General features: G+C 40.2%; 1 protein-coding gene across 1 annotated transcript in view; it reads right to left on the minus strand.

The window, feature by feature from the left end:
• The window catches only part of TOP3B (DNA topoisomerase III beta), a 189,801-nt gene that overhangs the window by 11,419 nt on the left and 159,727 nt on the right, over positions 1-18,655 (minus strand). Inside the window, exons 12-14 of the mRNA XM_053701943.1 lie at positions 9,510-9,656; positions 4,034-4,207; positions 3,573-3,701 (exon numbers count right to left, since the gene is read on the minus strand). Of these exons, the coding sequence (XP_053557918.1) occupies positions 3,573-3,701; positions 4,034-4,207; positions 9,510-9,656 (450 nt within the window). The remainder of the gene's footprint in view (positions 1-3,572; positions 3,702-4,033; positions 4,208-9,509; positions 9,657-18,655) is intronic.

Below are 18,655 nucleotides of genomic sequence, written 5' to 3' on the forward strand. Positions count from 1 at the left end.
AAGTATTAAGTGCATAATAAAAATACAATACAATAAAACTTACACTGAATTTCAACTAAGCAGTAGATTTTTTTTCTGACATTTTTTTCTCCTCCTATTTTCCGGCCCCAGTATACGTATACCCTGTGAGCTTGTGCACATGCTCAGTAGGATCATGTTGCCCAGAAAGTGTAAATATAGAAAGACAGTGCAACATTTAACAATGGAAGTAAATTGGAAAGATTCTTAAAACTGCTGCTCTATCTGAATCATAAAAGTTTATTTTGAGTTGAGTGTCCTTTTAAGCTCTCGCTACTGACAAAATAGCACAAAGAAACTTTGGGAATATTCTTGGTGCTGTTACCAGACCAAAAGGGAGCACCACAAATTGGTAATACTTGTTTATAAAAGCAAATCTGAGGAATTGTGTATGTTCCCTGTGGATTAGGGATATGGCAGACAAAAAATGACCCTCTTGCTCTAAAGGAAATAAATATATTGAGTGTTTTGAGATTCAAAATGGGCCTGAAAGTCCCTTCTTTCTCTGGAACAATGAAGAGGTTTGAATAGAACACTTGATTCTGTTAATCTAAGGGGACCAGAGTAATCACTCCCATAACTTCTAGGTCTGCTACACATGCAAAGAAAGTTTTGGCCTTTAAAGGATCTTTGGGAATATGAGACAGGGAATTATTTTTATTACCCAAGGATCTTAAATGGAAGATTTCCAAGCCTCCTGAAAAGGGTCCAGTTTGCCACCCACCAGAAATTTGTCTAAATTGTGGGCTACACTTTTATGCAGATTTGAAGGAAGGGAAAGGCTTACACTGCCTTCCAGGTGTCTGACTTTTGAGACACAGAAAATGAAGATAATTGTGTATCGGAGTGTCTAAAGGAGCGAAAACATCCAGCGGATTTAACCCTGCCTTAGCTTTTTGTTTTGTTGCAGGAAAGCTCATTTTCCTTCAGTGACTGTTGCAATAATAGCATCCAGTCCAGTTCCAAACAAAATATTTTCTCTGGAAAGGAAGGGAGAAAAGCAGACCATTACTTCAGCCAGAACAGTCTAGCAGCAATCTTTGCATTAATGCAACTTATTTTGACAGCTGCATCACAAATTAAACTGTTTGCAGTCTTCACCAACCTCAAGTGATCCTGAATTTCTGAAAGGAAAAACCTCTTGGGAAATAAGATCAGACTGCAGTAGCTGCAGATACACATGCTACATTGACAGCTAGACAAAACATATAGCCTGCGAGCTGAAAGGATCATCTGTAAAGAAAAAAGCTCTGTCCATAGGATCCTTTAAAGCGGTACTATATAGTAGCCTGCCTAGCCAAAGCAGAGATAGCACTGTCAACTTTTGGAATAATCGCTCATACCTTAAGTTTTTCGGAGGGTATATGAAGCATGATTTTGAATTTGGTGGAGAGAACAAAATGAAACTAAATCAGGAAGAGGGAAGGTAAATTGCTTTTTTTGGGGCTGCCTCAAAGAGCTTATTAATCTTTTCAACAGACTGGCTGCAGATGGAGGGTTCTTAACTTTCAAGGCAATTACATTTTTCTGTCAAAAGGACACATCATCTACCACTTAATAAGCAGGAGGTCTGGGTTTCTGAATAATTGTCCTCAGCATAGGACGAGAAATCTTTTTAAATTGTACTCTGGGAAGGTACAGGTTACCTATATGGGTTGCTCCTTAGGAATGTCTCAGATGAGCTTAGGGCCTACAAAGGGTTCTCTTCTGCCCTTTGCATGCATTTGTGCTTATCTGGTGGAGACATGACAGCTATAAGCTTTTAAATTACAGTAGAGCTGCCCTGGGAATGACCCTGGTGGGTAGTAAATCCCTGAGCAATCTGCTACAAATGCAATGCTGCATGACCCTGTCTAGCATACAAGCTAGTATGCTATTGTTCGTTCCCAAGTTGAGCGCTTCTCTCTTTTTATTTATGCAAATTATGACTCTTAGGGAAGTCTCCCTAAGCGTGATGTGGAAATCTAGACGTGAACCCGTTGCTCAGTGTGCCTAGAGGGATATGGCTGCACCTTACTGACGAGGCCTACAATAGGCCGAAACGTACGTCTGGGGTTTTGTCGTTTCTCTCATTCAGAGAGGGATTGCATGGTATTTCGTGGCTGGACTGTACTGATAAGTCAGGATCAGACTTATATGCTACAGGAAAGTTATTCTCTGTGAAAGGCACATGTTGAGCAAAAAGAGGCTGCAACTCGGGTGGTAACTAGCCATAGAACAAGCTATTATGCTATTGTTCGTTCCCAGGTTGAGCGCTTCTCTCTTTTTATTCCTGTCTAGCATTCAACATAGACTCAGAGTACAAGTGGCTTAACTGAGCGAGAGCGCACACCAACACATCCTTACATAGCAAACACTGTTGAGAAGGGGTTAAATTATCAGTAGATCACCCTTCTAAGGCATTAGCATTATATCCTAAGACATAAGCTGCACCAGTTTACTCCACAGGAACATGAAGGGTTAACCACTTAAAGGGAACACACAATGTAATACTAAAGTCCCTAGAATTGAATCAGAAGACAGGACAAAGATACCGTCTCTTTAAAAAGAAAATGTGTTTTACAATGTAAAAGTGTAAGGGTTACAGTAACCGTGTATCTGTCACTTTAAACGGTAAGACATGTTATTAAAATAGCTATTTTAAGCTGCATTTAATGAAGCCCAGCAAATAAGGGGTTAAAATAATTACATTTGCACCAGTTCTTTTAAAGGGACATGAAACCCATTTTTCTTTCTTTCATGATCTAGAAAGAGCATGCAATGTTAAACAACTTTCCAATTTACTTTTATTATCTAATTTGCTTTATTTTCCTGATATCCTTGGTTGAAAAGCATATCTTAATAGGCTCAATAGCTGCTGAACTGGTTCTAACTACCCGCTCTCAACTTCAATTTTTACCATTAGACAGAAGATGATCAAAAGAGCGCAGACCCGAAGGTAAGACAACACAATGCTACAAGCACAGAAATAGCCAAATATGCCTCGTATGATTGGCTCACCCATGTGCATTGATATTTCTTCAACAAAGGATATCTAAAGAATGAAGAAAATTAGATAGAAGTAACTTGGAATGTTGTTTAAAACTGTATTCTCTATCTGAATCATGAAAGAAATATTTGGGTTTTCATGTCCCTTTAAGATTGGGTGTGTAACTGGCCTTTCCCCTGAGAGCTCATGCTATGATTTACCAGTGGAACAAATAAAGGGGACTTTCAGTCATGAAGTATAAAATACTTCATGCTGAAAGTTCTTTTATTTGTCTAAAGCATTCGACGTGCTAAGCACCTCAGGCCGCCCGCAGCAGAATGCTATTTTTCAGTGAGGTGACGTTTTCACCTCTTAGCCAATAGCCGTGTGGGTCAGCTGGCATTATGCCGGATAGTTAGCAAGCTATTGGCTAAGATCACCTCACTGAAAAATATTGTATTTTATACTTTCATGACTGAAAGTCCCCTTGATTTGTTGCACTGGTAAATCCTAGCGTTTCAAAACCGCTAGGATTTACAATCACTTTAGGTCGTGTTTGTTTGTACTATGTATATTGTCAACTCACCTATCTTGTGATATCCATGCACCAACACAATGCCTAGACTAGTAGGTTTGAGTCTACGCCCACTCTCCACTGTCACGTAGTTACGCTGACAAATGTTATTAATGTGCACGGGAATGCTAGCATCCGTTCCTATGGAAGACATTAGCAGATAGTTATTGGTATACATACATATACTTTATTATGAACAGTATATGGGTAGGATTTCAACATAAACTAATCCAAAGTTTTGAGAACACAAGTGTTCAAAATGTCACCTTTCAAGCATATTTATATATTGAACCAGTATATTTCTCATGCTACACAATATGTATGATAGATAAGAATGTATTATATGATTATCCAAAATATACAAGAAGTAAAATAGAAAGTGAACTTTTTCCTTTACTAATGAGACAAACGTTGCCATGTACAGAGGCCATTTGTCACTGTGTATATGTAGCTTTCATGTGATTATCCCTCACCAATCCCATGCTTCTCCATCAGGGAGATGAGTTCTGCCTCTGTCAGATAATCTGGGGGGCAAGTCTGTTTCTCTAGCAGCTTCACTTCATCCACACTGAACTTATCTCCCTTCTGACAAGGCTTGAAACTCTCCTCTCGTGGAATACCCTGCCAAGGCATGATCTCTGTGTATCCTGAAGGATAAATAAAAAAATAAACATAAGGCAGTTACCGAATTTCACATAGCAATGCATGTTTCATGCATGTTGTTCCTTTATAAGTACAATTCTTAGGTTAATACTTCCATGATCTACTATAGGTAATAAATTGAAGCAGCAAAATATAAATCACATTAGCTCATACAAGGACATAGGGCTCTATTTATCAAGGTCTGTCGGACCTGATCCGACAGTGCGGATCAGGTCCGACAGACCTCACTGAATAAGGTGAGCAATACGCTCGCCGTATTCAGCATTGCAACAGCAGCTCACAAGAGCTGCTGGTGCAACGCCGCCCCCTGCAGACTCGCAGCCAATAGGCCGCCAGCAGGGGGGTGTCAATCAACCCAATCGTACTCGATTGAGTTGATTTCCGGCGATGTCTGTCCGCCTGCTCAGAGCAGGCGGACAGGTTATGGAGCAGCGGTCTTTGTGACCGCTGCTTCATAACTGCTGTTTCTGGCGAGCCTGCAGGCTCACCAGAAACACAGGGCATCAAGCTCCAATCAGAGCTTGATAAATATGCCCCATAGTATTAGCATAAAACAGAACTTAATATTACCTTTTGTTTATATTCAGAGTGGCAGCATATGATGGCAACATTCCATACTCGTGTGAACGCTCACACACACAATGGAAGATACAGAAATTTGGAGACAACAGCTGTCCAAGTCATAGAGGAACAGCCTATGTCTCCTCTATATTAAAGCACATGGGCATTGCTGGCTATGCTTTGCAAAAACTGGCTGATACTCAAATGACCCAATGTCCGTTATAGTTACAGTGCAGATAATGTACAAATCAGATTTGTGTATATTTTATTCAATTCTTTAATATACTTTTCTATACAGATGATTTAGTAGTTCAGTATCAAAGATGGTAAAGTTGCATCCAAATGAACCTTTTAAATAACTTGTTCTAACTACCCGCTCTCAACTTCAGTTTTTACCATAGACAGAAGATGATCAAAAGAGCGCAGACCCATAGGTAAGACAACACAATGCTACAAGCACAGAAATAGCCAAAGTAGTGGGCCTTGTTGTGCTAATGGTAAGCACAAAATCTAATTTCCATTATGTTCCTTCATCAAAGAACACGTAAGATAAAGAATAGAATACATAGCTAGGCTACTCCAGAGACTGATGGCTAAGTCCCAAATCCAAACTTTGGGAAAAGGGTACAATCATAGTTAGATAATTAATTACAGAAGTGGGGAAACAATTGCCACACTAACGCTTAACAAAGCATGAAAAGCTGTTTAGCAAAAGTGTACAGAGGGGGCACAAAACTTAGTGAAAATGCCCAAATGACAACTATGCACCCCCCACATTCCATACACACATTGAAGTGGTCATCCATGAAGCTTAACAGAATCAGCAGAGTGAAATTTCTTTGATAGCCTGAACAAAGGAACTTTGCCTGCTACAACGGTAATAAGCAAGGGAAGCTAGAGATGCAGGCAGACATTTCTTAGGGTCATATGTTACAGTAAGTCAGTTGCACATCGTAAATAGTCACCCATACAATATCAAATGTATACAAAAAAGCAACTTTCTAATTTACTCCTTTTATCAATTTGTCTTCGTTCTCGGTATTCTTATTTTTTCTTGGGTAGCGCTTGCTGATTGGTGGCTACATTTAGACACCAATCAGCAAGCAAAAACAAAGGGGAAAGGCAAAAGCACTACACTGATATTGGTGGGAATGCCCTTTAATTGAAAGTCTTATCTACTATTTATGTTAGGGCTAGAGTGTTGTGCCTTAAAGGACCAGTCAACACAGTAGGTTTGCATAATCAACAAATGCAAGATAACAAGACAATGCAATAGCACTTAGTCTGAACTTCAAATGAGTAGATTTTTTTTCTGACAATTTTAGCCATCAGCCATTCACAAATGCATACACACTTATTCTTGCACATGCTCAGTAGGAGCTGGTGACTCAAAAAGTTTAAATATAAAAAGACTGTGCACATTTAGTTAATGGAAGTAAATTGGAAAGTTTTTTTAAAATGGCATGCTCTATCTGAATAATGAAAGTTTAATTTTGATTGAGTGTCCCTTTAACAGAAAATGTGCACAAGAAAAAAAGAGGTCAGACAATACTGACCCAAAGTATGCACTATTAGCGCTTCTGTTTCCCAGTTATATAATCTGTCACATAGACAATAAGTTACACAAGACCTGCTGTGTTATAATTATCCACTAGTCTATCAGAGACTTATTATAACAAGGTCTGTAAGTATGCCAATAAAGAAGAGTCACTTACTATTGGAATAGGAAACTACGGAGTTACTGGTGATAAAAATTCAGAATTATAACTTTGTGTGAAATCTATACACACACATTATATTTGCATCAAATAATGCACTATGTTAGGAGTGCTAGAAAGTGAGACTGATATTTGTAGATCTCTATGCTTGAGATGTTTGAATCATGAAATTTTGTCTAGAATATCCCTTATTTTAAGATTGTAAAATAAAATATTGAATTAGCAGTGTAGTAAAACAATTGCAGTTTACTTTCATTATTTAGTAAATATGAAACTGTAGATATTATTTTAACAAAATAACATTTACAATCCTTGTTAACTTCAGTAACAAATCAAATTGGGTCTGTTCGTCACCACTTAGTAATTGTGCCTAGTAGACATCATAAGGTCATTATCTAGTGGGTACCTATGATTAGCTTGCACAATATGGACTCACTGAATTACAAAAAAGAGTCAGCATTCATCCCAGAACTCAAGTGTATTAAGCACTGTATTAAATAAAAAGAAGGCAAATATATAACCACTAATGCACATAAGGTGAGGATGATGATCAGTATGAATCAAGCACAGTAACCTGGTCAGGCAATTGAAAAAGTAAGAACTCTACCACACTATAAGCAGATTCTTTCAGGGAATTCCCTGTGTCATCCACCATCTTGGTGGGAAGATGTAGGAGATAGGAGGGTGTGTTTACTGTAAATGGGAATCAGAAAAAGCCTGGCAATTGCCAACATTGTGAATGTACTTGCAAACTATTGTACAATGCAACAGTTTAGCTGAAGCAACATGTTAGCCTTAGGATTAGGGTGTTGATTAGAGGGTTTCCCCCTTGGCTGCTGGAGAGGGCTGCTATCAGTTAAAGGGGAAGTTTACCCAAAAATGTTTTCACTTTTAATGTGTTCCCAATGGTCCATTTGAACTGCTGGAGTGTATTAAATTGTTTACAAGTAGCTTGTTTACCCTTATTTTGGTATCCCAAATAGCTGATTAAGCCTGCTGTATCCCCAACTATACTGAAAGTTTATATACTCATGTCCAGGCTATTGACAGGCAATGTAAACACAGCCAGCAGAAGAAATTACATGCCCAGTGGGATGTAGGATAACTAATAAAATCATAACTTTCCATTGTCCTCTCTAAGTATTGAGCTTTGGTTTACAGACAGATATAAGTTGAGAAAGCATGTGTGTGTACACAAAGTGATAGCATAATAGAATATGATATTATCTACAAGCTCAACCCTATGTAATAGGCTGTGGTTTCAAAGCACAAAACCAGATAATTCATATACACAAATAAACATGAAAATGCAATTTCTCATACATTTTATACTCTGCAGCTGGTATAACAAGTCATTGGAACTACATTAAGGGGAACATAATTTTACAGTATACCGTCCCTTTAATACAATATGACTGCGTCACTCATGCTGAAGCAATATTATTGATGAGAACCAGAAACACCAGTCCAAAGCTCTTTTGAAGAGAGATACTCCATAAAATATTTGCACCCACAGTCCAGCTATTTGTGAAAACACTCCCAAACACAAATCTCATCATTTATTCTGTTTTCAAGTTATTCCCCATTAGATTGCAAGCTTGGCAAACCAGTCTATTGTGCACTTTGTATAAAGGTGCATGTTTTCATTAATGGGATAGAAAGGTCAAAATTGAAATGTCCATGAATGCATTTACATATTAAATAACATATTTACAATATATTTCCATTAGCAAAAATACTTCCAGAAAAGGTTATCGCTGTTTCAGAGGCATATACATATACTCAGAGAGCTGGCGGGTTGTTTATGGCATCAGTGAAAACTTCATTTGTGTCATACAAGCCACTGCGGACTCTCTTAAAAGGTGTGATGTTCAAATGCTACTGCATGGGGCTCTCATAGCATATGTGCGTATGCTGCTAAAACCCCCCCCCCCAGAAATCTTTACTAGAAGCATTTTTGCAAAGAATACTTTAATTTCCAATTTAAATACACCCATGCACATTTTCATCTTTTTAAGCATGTATTGTCATTACAGCATGTATAACACTGTGTACATTTGATGGCATTGTGTGTGTGTATATATATATATATAATGGTAATATAAAACTTGTATTTACACATTCATATTTTTTGTTTTTGAAATCTGAAGGTTTGCCCAATATGAGCCATTCATGCTCTTCACAAGAACAAGTATTAACTCTACCAGATGGTAAGTGTAGTGACTTAAAATAGGCACAACACATTAGCCTTAATTACTCTATAAAAAAAGTGCCAGATCGGCGTAAAAAGTGTAAGACAACTTTCTGGATTTCATGTATGTACCTACAACTCCTCTCATAATGCCTTTTAAATCTATTACATAACTATATTGTTTTATGAAGCTTCTTCCGACACATGGCTATTTATAATCCATTGATTTGCATTTTAGCCAATTAGTGCAGTGACAGCCACAACCCCACAGGAGAGAGCACAATGTTTTCAATATGGCTCACATGGATTAGCAGTCTCTTGTTGTGAAAAGCTAATAAAAAGTATGTGATAAAAGGCTGTCAGTAGTGGCATACAAACAGGCAGAAATTTAGAGGTTTAAATGTTATAAAGTATATTAATATAACAATGTTGGTTGTGCAAAGCTGGGGAATGGGTAGTAAAGGCGTAATCTATCTTTTTAAGCAATAACAATTTTGGTGTAGACTGTCCCTTTAAGCCACTAACACTTAACGTTTGCGTGGAGTTTATACTTTTTTTTATTGTTTTATTGTGGTTTATGTGAGTTGCTCATATTGTGGAAACCTTCTTTTAGTTTGTTAAACATAGTTGGGTGGGTCTGGCTTGCTCACGGTCAGTGCTTGTTTTTGGCTGTGTTTGGACTACAGCGGTCTCTACTGAGCATAAGTTATGCTCTCCCTATTCTATTTATCTGGATATTGATTCAGGGTCTTGTTTATTTGTATAAAACAATATCTAGTTTCCTTTCAGCAACTAATCCAAAATCATGCTGCTTACCTTGAGATATCACCTCCTTGCAGGTGGCCGTGAATTGCTCCCGACCCACACTGAATGCAATAGTGGTCTGGAGGTATTTGCAGTCATGGCTGATGGTGGCAATAAAATGCCTAGTAATGTAGTCATACAGCCTCCATGCGTCACCACCTAGGGAGAAATGGACAGGATGCTGTTACATACAAGCAATATAGTTATCAAACTTGGATGCAATACATGGTATATCTTGCTTAGTAGTGTAGAATAAGAAACAAAATAAGGTTTGAGTGACTGACCCACTTTGTTAGGATGGAAACAATGTCACCTTGTGAGGAAAAAAGGGAAGGGGGGATGACGACATAATTTATACTTAAATGATAAATTCCTTTCTTTCATGGTGGTGAGAGTCCACGAGCCTTGATGTGTGGGATTGAATTGCAGATATGTGCATAATGATTTATTTGACACATGCAACACTACTTTATGTGTATTCATTTTTATGGCAGCACTGATTTCACGCATCATTTTTGCCAATTCCTTTCCATAATTTTCTCTGTAAACTAAAATCATATACTTTCTATTTGATAAATAACATAATTTATGTAAGAACTTACCTGATAAATTCATTTCTTTCATATTAGCAAGAGTCCATGAGCTAGTGACGTATGGGATATACATTCCTACCAGGAGGGGCAAAGTTTCCCAAACCTTAAAATGCCTATAAATACACCCCTCACCACACCCACAATTCAGTTTAACGAATAGCCAAGAAGTGGGGTGATAAGAAAAAAGTGCGAAAGCATATAAAATAAGGAATTGGAATAATTGTGCTTTATATAAAAAAATCATAACCACCACAAAAAAGGGCGGGCCTCATGGACTCTTGCCAATATGAAAGAAATGAATTTATCAGGTAAGTTCTTACATAAATTATGTTTTCTTTCATGTAATTAGCAAGAGTCCATGAGCTAGTGACGTATGGGATAATGACTACCCAAGATGTGGATCTTCCACACAAGAGTCACTAGAGAGGGAGGGATAAAATAAAGACAGCCAATTCCTGCTGAAAATAATCCACACCCAAAATAAAGTTTAATGAAAAACATAAGCAGAAGATTCAAACTGAAACCACTGCCTGAAGTACTTTTCTACCAAAAACTGCTTCAGAAGAAGAAAACACATCAAAATGGTAGAATTCAGAAAAAATATGCAAAGAGGACCAAGTTGCTGCTTTGCAAATCTGATCAATCGAAGCTTCATTCCTAAATGCCCAGGAAGTAGAAACTTACCTAGTAGAATGAACTGTAATCCTTCGAGGCGGAATTTTACCCGACTCGACATAGGCATGATGAAATAAAGATTTCAACCAAGATGCCAAAGAAATGGCAGAAGCTTTCTGGCCTTTTCTAGAACCGGAAAAGATGACAAATAGACTAGAAGTCTTTCGGAAAGACTTAGTAGCTTAAACATAATAATACAAAGCTCTAACAGCATCCAAAGAATGCAATGATTTCTCCTTAGAATTCATAGGATTAGGATATAATGAAGGAACCACAATTTCTCCACTAAGGTTGTTAGAATTCACAACCTTAGGTAAAAAAATTCAAAAGAAGTTCGCAGCACCGCCCTATCCTGATGAAAAATCAGAAAAGGAGACTCACAAGAAAGAGCAGATAATTCAGAGACTCTTCTGGCAGAAGAGATGGCCAAAAGAAACAAAAAACTTTCCAAGAAAGTAAAATAACGACCAAAGAATGCATGGGTTCAAAAGGAGGAGCTTGAAAAGCCCCCAGAACCAAATTCAAACTCCAAGGAGGAGAAATTGACTTAATGACAGGTTTTATACGAACCAAAGCTTGTACAAAACAATGAAATATCAGGAAGATTAGCAATCCTTCTGTGAAAAAGGAACAGAAAGAGCAGAGATTTGTCCTTTCAAGGAACTTGCGGACAAACCTTTATCTAAACCATCCTGAAGAAACTGAAAAATTCTCGGTATTCAAAAAGAATGCCAAGAAAAAATGATGAGAAAGACACTAAGAAATATAAGTCTTCCAGACTCTATAATATATCTCTCTAGATACAGATTTACGAGCCTGTCACATAGTATTAATCACAGAGTCAGAGAAACCTTCTTTGACCAAGAATCAAGCGTTCAAACTCCATACCTTAAAATTTAAGGATTTGAGATCCTGATGGAAAAAAGTACCTTGCGACAGAAAGTCTGGTCTTAACGGAAGAGTCCACAGCTGGCAAGAGGCCATCCGGACAAGATCCGCATACCAAAACCTGTGAGGCCATGCTGGAGCTACCAGCAGGACAAACGAGCATTCCTTTAGAATCTTGGAGAATACTCTTGGAAGAAGAACTAGAGGCGGAAAGATATAGGCAGGATGATACTTCCAAGGAAGTGATAATGTATCCACTGCTTCCGCCCGAGGATCCCGGGATCTGGACAGATACCAGGGAAGTTTCTTGTTTAGATGAGAAGCCATCAGATCTATTTCTGGGAGTTCCCACATTTGAACAATCTGAAGAAATACCTCTGGGTGAAGAGACCATTCGCCCGGATGCAACGTTTGGCGACTGAGATAATCCGCTTCCCAATTGTCTATACCTGGGATATGAACCGCAGAGATTAGACAGGAGCTGGATTCCGCCCAAACCAAAATTCGAGATACTTCTTTCATAGCCAGAGGACTGTGAGTCCCTCCTTGATGATTGATGTATGCCACAGCTGTGACATTGTCTATCTGAAAACAAATGAACAACTCTCTCTTCAGAAAAGGCCAAGACTGAAGAGCTCTGAAAATTGCACGGAGTTCAAAATATTGATCGGTAATCTCACCTCCTGAGATTCCCAAACCCCTTGTGCCGTCAGAGACCCCCACACAGCTCCCCAACCTGTAAGACTTGCATCTGTTGAGATTATAGGCCAGGTCGGAAGAACAAAGAAGCCCCCTGAACTAAACGATGGTGAACTGTCCACCATGTCAGAGAGTGTCGTATAATCGGTTTAAAGATATTAATTGAGATATCTTTGTGTAATCCCTGCACCACTGGTTCAGCATACAGAGCTGAAGAGGTCGCACGTGAAAACGAGCAAAGGAGATCGCATCCGATGCGGCAGTCCTAAGACCTAAAATTTCCATGCATAAGGCTACCAAAGGGAATGATTGTGACTGAAGGTTTTGACAAGCTGATATCAATGTTAAACTTCTCTTATCTGACAAGGACAGAGTCATAGACACTGAATCTATCTGGAAACCTAAAAAGGTTACCCTTGTCTGAGGAAACAATGAACTGAATGGTAAATTGATCCTCCAACCATGATCTTGAAGAAACAACACAAGTCGATTCGTATGAGATTCTGCGAAAATGTGAATAATGAGCAAGTACCAAGATATCGTCCAAATAAGGAAATACCAAAACCCTGTTCTCTGATTACAGACAGAAGGGCACCGAGAAACTTTGAAAAAAATTCTTGGAGCTGACGCTAGGCCAAACGGTAGAGCCACAAAACTGGTAATGCTTGTCTAAAAAGAGAATCTCAGAAACTAAAAGTGATCTGGATGAATCGGAATATGCAGATATACATCCTGTAAATCTATTGTTGACATATAATGCCCTTGCTAAACAAAAGGCAGGATAGTCCTACAGTTACCATCTTGAATGTTGGTATCCTTACATAACGATTCAATATAGATAGATCCGGAACTGGTCTGAAGGAATTGACCTTCTTTGGTACAATGAAGAGATAGAATAAAACCCCAGCCCCTGTTCCAGAACTGGAACTGGCATAATTACTCCAGCCAACTCTAGATCTGAAACACATTTCAGAAATGCTGAGCCTTTGCTGTGTTTACTGGGACACGGGAAAGAAAAAAAAAAAACATAATTTATGCTTACCTGATAAATTCCTTTCTTCTGTTGTGTGATCAGTCCACGGGTCATCATTACTTCTGGGATATAACTCCTCCCCAACAGGAAATGCAAGAGGATTCACCCAGCAGAGCTGCATATAGCTCCTCCCCTCTACGTCAGTCCCAGTCATTCGACCAAGAATCAACGAGAAAGGAGTAACCAAGGGTGAAGTGGTGACTGGAGTATAATTTAAAAGATATTTACCTGCCTTAAAACAGGGCGGGCCGTGGACTGATCACACAACAGAAGAAAGGAATTTATCAGGTAAGCATAAATTATGTTTTCTTCTGTTATGTGTGATCAGTCCACGGGTCATCATTACTTCTGGGATACCAATACCAAAGCAAAAGTACACGGATGACGGGAGGGATAGGCAGGCTCATTATACAGAAGGAACCACTGCCTGAAGAACCTTTCTCCCAAAAATAGCCTCCGAAGAAGCAAAAGTGTCAAATTTGTAAAATTTGGAAAAAGTATGAAGCGAAGACCAAGTTGCAGCCTTGCAAATCTGTTCAACAGAGGCCTCATTCTTAAAGGCCCAAGTGGAAGCCACAGCTCTAGTGGAGTGAGCTGTAATTCTTTCAGGAGGCTGCTGTCCAGCAGTCTCATAGGCTAAACGTATTATGCTACGAAGCCAAAAAGAGAGAGAGGTAGCAGAAGCTTTTTGACCTCTCCTCTGTCCAGAATAAACGACAAACAGGGAAGAAGTTTGGCGAAAATCTTTAGTTGCCTGCAAGTAGAACTTGAGGGCACGAACTACATCCAGATTGTGTAGAAGACGTTCCTTCTTTGAAGAAGGATTTGGACACAAGGATGGAACAACAATCTCTTGATTGATATTCCTGTTAGTGACTACCTTAGGTAAGAACCCAGGTTTAGTACGCAGAACTACCTTGTCTGAGTGAAAAATCAGATAAGGAGAATCACAATGTAAGGCTGATAACTCAGAGACTCTTCGAGCCGAGGCAATAGCCATTAAAAACAGAACTTTCCAAGATAACAATTTTATATCAATGGAATGAAGGGGTTCAAACGGAACACCCTGTAAAACGTTAAGAACTAAGTTTAAACTCCATGGCGGAGCAACAGCTTTAAACACAGGCTTCATCCTAGCTAAAGCCTGACAAAAGGCCTGGACGTCTGGATTTTCTGACAGACGCCTGTGAAACAAGATGGACAGAGCTGAAATCTGTCCCTTTAATGAACTAGCTGATAAACCCTTTTCTAAACCTTCTTGTAGAAAAGACAATATCCTAGGGATCCTAACCTTACTCCAGGAGTAACCCTTGGATTCGCACCAGTATAGGTATTTACGCCATATTTTATGGTAAATCCTTCTGGTAACAGGCTTCCTAGCCTGTATCAGGGTATCAATAACCGACTCAGAAAAACCACGTTTTGATAAAATCAAGCGTTCAATTTCCAAGCAGTCAGCTTCAGAGAAGTTAGATTTTGATGTTTGAATGGACCCTGTATCAGAAGGTCCTGTCTTAGAGGTAGAGACCAAGGCGGACAGGATGACATGTCCACTAGATCCGCATACCAAGTCCTGCGTGGCCATGCAGGCGCTATTAGAATCACTGATGCTCTCTCCTGTTTGATTTTGGCAATCAATCGAGGAAGCAGCGGGAAGGGTGGAAACACATAAGCCATCCCGAAGTTCCAAGGTGCTGTCAAAGCATCTATCAGAACCGCTCCCGGATCCCTGGATCTGGACCCGTAGTGAGGAAGTTTGGCGTTCTGGCGAGACGCCATGAGATCTATCTCTGGTTTGCCCCAACGTCGAAGTATTTGGGCAAAGACCTCCGGATGAAGTTCCCACTCCCCCGGATGAAAAGTCTGGCGACTCAAGAAATCCGCCTCCCAGTTCTCCACTCCCGGGATGTGGATTGCTGACAGGTGGCAAGAGTGAGACTCTGCCCAGCGAATTATCTTTGATACTTCCATCATTGCTAGGGAGCTTCTTGTCCCTCCCTGATGGTTGATGTAAGCTACAGTCGTGATGTTGTCCGACTGAAACCTGATGAACCCCCGAGTTGTTAATTGGGGCCAAGCCAGAAGGGCATTGAGAACTGCTCTCAATTCCAGAATGTTTATTGGAAGGAGACTCTCCTCCTGATTCCATAGTCCCTGAGCCTTCAGAGAATTCCAGACAGCGCCCCAACCTAGTAGGCTGGCGTCTGTTGTTACAATTGTCCAGTCTGGCCTGCTGAATGGCATCCCCCTGGACAGGTGTGGCCGATAAAGCCACCATAGAAGAGAATTTCTGGTCTCTTGATTCAGATTCAGAGTAGGGGACAAATCTGAGTAATCCCCATTCCACTGACTTAGCATGCACAATTGCAGCGGTCTGAGGTGTAGGCGTGCAAAAGGTACTATGTCCATTGCCGCTACCATTAAGCCGATCACCTCCATGCATTGAGCTACTGACGGGTGTTGAATGGAATGAAGGACACGGCATGCATTTTGAAGCTTTGTTAACCTGTCTTCTGTCAGGTAAATCTTCATTTCTACAGAATCTATAAGAGTCCCCAAGAATGGAACTCTTGTGAGAGGAAAAAGAGAACTCTTCTTTTCGTTCACTTTCCATCCATGCGACCTTAGAAATGCCAGAACTAACTCTGTATGAGACTTGGCAGTTTGAAAGCTTGAAGCTTGTATTAGAATGTCGTCTAGGTACGGAGCTACCGAAATCCCTCGCGGTCTTAGTACCGCCAGAAGGGCACCCAGAACCTTTGTGAAGATTCTTGGAGCCGTAGCCAATCCGAATGGAAGAGCTACAAACTGGTAGTGCCTGTCTAGGAAGGCAAACCGTAGATACCGGTGATGATCTTTGTGAATCGGTATGTGAAGGTAAGCATCTTTTAAATCCACTGTGGTCATGTACTGACCCTTTTGGATCATGGGTAAGATTGTCCGAATAGTTTCCATTTTGAACGATGGAACTCTTAGGAATTTGTTTAGAATCTTTAAATCTAAGATTGGCCTGAAAGTTCCCTCTTTTTTGGGAACCACAAACAGGTTTGAGTAGAATCCTTGTCCTTGTTCCGACCGCGGAACCGGATGGATCACTCCCATTAATAACAGATTTTGTACACAGCGTAGAAACGCTTCTTTCTTTATCTGGTTTGTTGACAACCTTGACAGATGAAATCTCCCTCTTGGGGGAGATAATTTGAAGTCTAGAAGGTATCCCTGAGATATGATCTCTAGCGCCCAGGGATCCTGAACATCTCTTGCCCAGGCCTGGGCGAAGAGAGAAAGTCTGCCCCCCACTAGATCCGGTCCCGGATCGGGGGCTCTCGGTTCATGCTGTCTTTGGGGCAGCAGCAGGTTTCCTGGCCTGCTTGCCCTTGTTCCAGGACTGGTTAGGCTTCCAGCCTTGCCTGTAACGAGCAACAGCTCCCTCCTGCTTTGGTGCAGTGGAGGTTGATGCTGCTCCTGTTTTGAAATTCCGAAAGGGACGAAAATTAGACTGTCTAGCCTTAGCTTTGGCTTTGTCTTGAGGTAGGGCGTGGCCCTTACCTCCTGTAATGTCAGCGATAATTTCTTTCAAACCGGGCCCAAATAAAGACTGCCCCTTGAAAGGTATATTAAGTAATTTGGACTTAGAAGTAACATCAGCTGACCAGGATTTTAGCCACAGCGCCCTACGTGCCTGGATGGCGAATCCTGAGTTCTTAGCCGTAAGTTTGGTTAAATGTACTACGGCCTCCGAAATGAATGAATTAGCTAGTTTAAGGACTCTAAGCCTGTCCGTAATGTCGTCTAGCGTAGATGAACTAAGGTTCTCTTCCAGAGACTCAATCCAAAATGCTGCCGCAGCCGTAATCGGCGCGAGACATGCAAGGGGTTGTAATATAAAACCTTGTTGAACAAACATTTTCTTAAGGTAACCCTCTAATTTTTTATCCATTGGATCTGAAAAAGCACAGCTATCCTCCACCGGGATAGTGGTACGCTTAGCTAAAGTAGAAACTGCTCCCTCCACCTTAGGGACCGTTTGCCATAAGTCCCGAGTGGTGGCGTCTATTGGAAACATCTTTCTAAATATTGGAGGGGGTGAGAACGGCACACCGGGTCTATCCCACTCCTTAGTAACAATTTCAGTTAGTCTCTTAGGTATAGGAAAAACGTCAGTACTCGCCGGTACCGCAAAGTATTTATCCAACCTACACAGTTTCTCTGGTATTGCAACGGTGTTACAATCATTGAGAGCTGCTAAAACCTCCCCTAGTAATACACGGAGGTTCTCCAATTTAAATTTAAAATTTGAAATATCTGAATCCAATCTGTTTGGATCAGAACCGTCACCCACAGAATGAAGCTCTCCGTCCTCATGCTCTGCAAGCTGTGACGCAGTATCAGACATGGCCCTAGTATTGTCAGCGCACTCTGTTCTCACCCCAGAGTGATCACGCTTGCCTCTTAGTTCTGGTAATTTAGACAAAACTTCAGTCATAACAGTAGCCATATCTTGTAATGTTATCTGTAATGGCCGCTCAGATGTACTAGGCGCCATAATATCACGCACCTCCCGGGCGGGAGATGCAGGTACTGCCGCGTGAGGCGAGTTAGTCGGCATAACTCTCCCCTCGCTGTTTGGTGAAATTTGTTCAAATTGTACAGATTGACTTTTATTTAAAGTAGCATCAATACAGTTAGTACATAAATTTCTATTGGGCTCCACCTTGGCATTGGAACAAATGACACAGATATCTTCCTCTGAGTCAGACATGTTTAACACACTAGCAATAAACTTGCAACTTGGTTATAATCTTTTTTAGCAAAAACGTACTGTGCCTCAAAGAGGTACTAAACGATTAAATGACAGTTGAAATAATGAACTGAAAAACAGTTATAGCATCAAACTTTAAAACAACACAACTTTTAGCAAAGGTTTGTTCCCATTAGCAAAATAACAATAATTAAATTTAACATAAAAATTACAGAGCAACGTTTTTATTCACAGTTAATATAAAATTCTCACAGCTCTGCTGAGAGAATCTACCTCCCTCTAAAGAAGTTTGAAGACCCCTGAGATCTGTCGGAGATGAACCGGATCATGCAGGAAATATAAGAGTAACTGACTGGAAATTTTTGATGCGTAGCAAAGAGCGCCAAAAACGGCCCCTCCCCCTCACACACAGCAGTGAAGAGAAACGAAACTGTCACAATTAAAACCAAACAACTGCCAAGTGGAAAATAATGCCCAAATATTTATTCACTCAGTACCTCAGAAATGT

Source organism: Bombina bombina, chromosome 2 (assembly GCF_027579735.1).
Source record: "Bombina bombina isolate aBomBom1 chromosome 2, aBomBom1.pri, whole genome shotgun sequence".
NCBI lineage: Eukaryota > Metazoa > Chordata > Amphibia > Anura > Bombinatoridae > Bombina > Bombina bombina.